This window comes from Frankliniella occidentalis, unplaced genomic scaffold (assembly GCF_000697945.3).
Source record: "Frankliniella occidentalis isolate FOCC.00 unplaced genomic scaffold, Focc_3.1 Scaffold537, whole genome shotgun sequence".
In the NCBI taxonomy this organism is placed as follows: domain Eukaryota; kingdom Metazoa; phylum Arthropoda; class Insecta; order Thysanoptera; family Thripidae; genus Frankliniella; species Frankliniella occidentalis.
In genome coordinates this window covers 53,934-58,332 of record NW_026267654.1, presented here as the reverse complement: position 1 = coordinate 58,332, position 4,399 = coordinate 53,934, and the positions used below count along the sequence as shown (strand labels likewise).

General features: G+C 41.6%; 1 protein-coding gene across 2 annotated transcripts in view; it reads right to left on the bottom strand.

Moving 5' to 3' along the window:
- LOC113214373 (uncharacterized) overlaps window positions 1-3,883 on the bottom strand; it is a 30,735-nt gene extending 26,852 nt beyond the window's left edge. For both annotated transcript variants that reach the window (XM_052275197.1, XM_052275198.1), the window contains exons 1-2: window positions 3,722-3,883; window positions 1,222-1,355 (exon numbers count right to left, since the gene is read on the bottom strand). In XM_052275197.1, coding sequence (XP_052131157.1) covers window positions 1,222-1,355; window positions 3,722-3,820 — 233 coding nt within the window. In that variant the 5' untranslated portion in view covers window positions 3,821-3,883. The remainder of the gene's footprint in view (window positions 1-1,221; window positions 1,356-3,721) is intronic.
- Between the last annotated feature and the right edge of the window lie 516 nt (window positions 3,884-4,399).

Below are 4,399 nucleotides of genomic sequence, written 5' to 3'. Positions count from 1 at the left end.
AATATATTTAACATAAAAATCTCACAAAACTGCGTTGAATGAGAACTTACCGTAAACATCCAAAGTTTCGTTTCCCTAATTCTGGAGTGGTAAGACACCGACAGATGCTATGAGCATGTCAAATGTTAGGTCAGGAAGGACCTCTTACCGTATACTGATTTCGTGCACAAGTTACCTCGAGTTATCCTAGGAGTACCCCTGGAGTACCCCTCATTTACAAGGACAACATTCAAATACTTGCCAATTCCTGCTTCAAATTAACATACGAAGAGAATATTTTCTGTTCGTAGAAGGGCGTGGTGTGCAAATCATTCCATCAAAAAGAATTTTACATATATACTTAAAAAATGTGAGCGTTGTTTGAAATATAACTCCATAAAGTGAACTTTCTACTTGACTCTGGGTGACCCGACCCGGGACAGCTCAAGCGCAACTCATGGCTTCTAGTTAATATCTAAGATGATCCTCGATCTCAAAAAAGAAGATCCAATAGAGCGGAATAGACGCATAGAGCGACTGAACCTATTTCGGATCAGATTTTCGTTTTTCCTCGCTGTGCCGCAACACGCGAGTGGTAGAACCGCCACGACTGGAGGTAATGACAGTCGACTTCTTCCTTTACAATTCGCAATTTTTTTGAGGGTTGCACCCACACCCGTTTCGGAGATATAAGAGTTGGCCAAACAACGTGTTTTTGATCCGAAATAGAACTTGTGAACCTAATTCGGATCAGCGAAAATACTTTCACAAATGTCAATTTTTCAAGATTCTCCCAACCTTAAAAACATACTTCGTTTAGTTCATACTCGTCTTGTACTCCACTCTACGCACCCAGTTTATTGTTAGCGATTCAAAAGACGGAAGGAAGGTCCGTTCTTTCAGCAAAAAAATTAAGGTACCTAAATTTTAGTTCTGCATTGAAACTACAGACAGTTGATCCGAATTAGGGGCTGATCCGAAACCGGTTCAGTGGCTCTACTATCACTAAAAGCCCTTATGCCCCATAAAGTAATGCACTAGAACAAAAAGCAGACACCCTTGTAGCACCAAACATTCAGGCAACGTCTTTAGGTTCCCTAATGGTTCCGCAAACATTCTAAGACCGATGTGTGCTACAAGGGCGAGTGTCACATTGTGCCCTCTTTTCTAGTTTGTGCCTGTTGAAACTGTAAATTGCTGTTGCCGCCCGCCCCCTTCCCAAATGTTGCCACTCTCCCTTACCTTGCGGCACGCTGTAGCCGTAAAACAGCAATCGCGATGGCAGGCTGTATCTGGTTCGAAAGCAAATCTCTTCTTTTTCTTATTTTTTCGGCTATTCCCCATCGGATTTCGCCGATATTTTCCATAACGTTTATCTGAAAGGAGAAAAGGATACTGAAATTGATATGAACTGCCTATTCTTTACGTGAAATGGGAATGGATGTGATTTGGTCCTACAAAGAGACAAAACTTGTACACATCATCGGCTTAGCACAAATTAGATTTGTCTTCTTTGAACATTCCGAAATCGAACATTGTCCAATGAAATATTGTACTTATATTTTTCAAAAAAGAAGATTTTTACACGAAATCACGCATCTTCTTAAAAACACTACTAGTAGGGTATTACGAAAGAACTTCTGAAAACAATATGTTCGTACGCGTGCGATATATTTTGTAACATACCATTTACAAAATGTACCATGCACGGAACGCAGAGCTTGTAAATTTACAATTTTTAATCGACGTGTACTAACAACAGCTTTATATCTGCAGCGCCATGTTCAGAATGTCCAATGTACACCGAGGGGGAAATCACTCCAGATCAAAGGTTACGAGTTAGTTCGTTAGTACACGTTAGCTATAGGCACTGCAGTTAGGCCCTGCATGGACCCCCTCGCAGACCTGTTTTTGGCGCGCCACAGCAACCCACCCAAAGCACTCATGGGGTCGTAAGTGGTATGGATAGAGTCGTCTGGACCTCCTCAAACGAATCCATGACAAAAACGCGATGTACCTCACAAGTAGACGGCTCCAGGCCGTGTTTTAGGAGGTGTATCAAATTTAATACTGCGTGACGTAAAGGCCCAGAGATCACGTTTTCAAACGTGGATTCGATCTTCTAATATCACGCGGTTAGGGTTCAAAAATAAGAACTTATAAGGGCGAGTTTTGCGAGCAGAAGAGCAGTTTTGATTTAGTGATGGTCGAAAGTGTTGGCTCTCACTTTTACTTTTTTGTCGCAGAATATGTCAAAGAGCTGCATTAGGACCCATACTTGATCATCCCGGACAGTCCAGAACCATATTTACCAGTTTTACAATATTTTATGTCGATTTAGTCATAAATATCCTTACCTAATCTCGATCTTTCTAGTTGGTCGAGAATAGGACGTGTACTCGCGTTTGGCAATCACTTCAAACCTACTGCCGAGTGAGTTGCAGGTCGGTTTCCCAATTATTAGTTTCATTTTATCCGAATAAGGTGCACACTCGGGTGCACATGCTTATTTTGGATCAGGCAATTATTCAAAGACTCCGTAGCCTGGGGACCGAAATATAGTTTGATTCCACAGCAAACATTTTTCCGTGAAGTCCCCTGGTTGATTTGGGAAAGCACTTCCCAGTGTGTTTTTCCCGCCTCATTTTTTTTTAGGTTATGTAGGAACTTTTGAGGAAATAAAAACGCGCATTTGGGGGAATTTTGACGGCAAACTAGTTTGGAAACAATTCTGAGGACAGACCTACTTCATTTCTACCTCCAAGGCTCACAAATCATGTGTTCTGCGCATGCGCCAGAGAGAACCGGGAATTTTTCCGGAAACAACCGGGAACTTCACGGGAATATGTTTGCTGTGTCTAGAGACGACTAATGCCAGTATACAAGACGGAAAAATCACCATCTTGATCCAAAGCTGATCCGAAAGAGGGACATGTGTTATTATTTCAGACCAAAATCACTTCCATACTCAAACTCCTAGTCCCAAAAACCCTTGTATCGCACGAAATTCCATGATGTGTATTCTATGGGTAGAGGTCTGTTTTCCATGTGAGGCTCATCACATTCCATATGGTGTGTGATTCCATGGACGTTCTACTATGGAAAAATCGAGGGGTAGATAACTCCTAAATTAGGTGTACAACGTTCAGAAATTGGATGTGAGTTGGCTTGAATTGAATTTGAATTGGACTGAATTGCTTGGAATGTTTTCTTTTCGTTTGATTTATTGCCATTTTATTTGACTGAAATAGCGTGAATTGACTTGAATTGGCTTAAAATGTCTCAAATTGTCTTGAATTAGACTCAATTGATTGAATTATATTTGAATTGGTTTGAATTATTTCTGAATTATGTTGAATGAAATGGAATTGATTTGAATTAGTTTGAATTGGGCAGAATTAGGGGTGGGGTAAATACTGGTAGTTACCCCTCCTATCGCTGTCCACGTGGAGATATCGACAACATTCCTTCGGGGTCATGTGTGGGACCTAAAGGAGCATCGATTAACATAGAAAATCGAAATTCCCACTGAGTCACTTGTTGTCGAGTTGGCGTGGACAGCGCCACCTGTTCCACCCTCATTTAAGACGGCTCTTTAGTATTTGCATGATAAATATCCTGACGGAATTCACACTTGTGATATCGAAGTTGTAAAAGACATTTTTCAGAAGAGCAAATGCCTTTGTCTTACTTGTTTTACTGGAGCGTAACAAAGCAGCCACAATAATACAGCGTCACTTGCCTTTTCTTTTGAATCAGCGAACTGGCGCACTGTGCGGCTGGACGCGACGAGAAAGTTTTTGACGTTGACGACAAGCTCGGCACTCGCAGGGGACCGCATTGCACGAAGCGAAGTCAGGACGGCGGTGCGAGCAGCCAGAAGGGGCTAATACGGAAAACAAAAAACAACATGAAAGTTGCTTTGGACAGCTCACTTTTAATTGTTATTACTATAACCGTAGAGATTTAAAGTTCCCAAAACGCGATCGCGATTATTATCACGCCTTTCACGGTCAGCGTGACGTAAATGGATCATTCCATTGGCTGCGTAAAGCCTACGATCGTGAAAATCACACTTGGCGTGAAAGTCACGGTTACGTTTAGTGAACTCTTAATCCACACTGTATTATTAATATTAAATACAACACTTCGTACCTTGCAACATGTATCGGTACGTCCTATCAATTGAGCTTATAATTCTTAAGGCTAAACTTAATCGCTCATCAACTCGTGTTCTAAACAGAAACGCTTACCTGCGCGGGTCCTACACAGAACCCCTCATCTGCTCACGGCTGGGGCCCTGGTTAGGTTATGTTGCCTCTCGTATTTACAATTGCATCACCCGATATCGGAGGCTTTTACGGGCTATAGTAGTTTAAATATGATGTTCCAGTACAGTCAAGAGAGAATATTTTTTCTT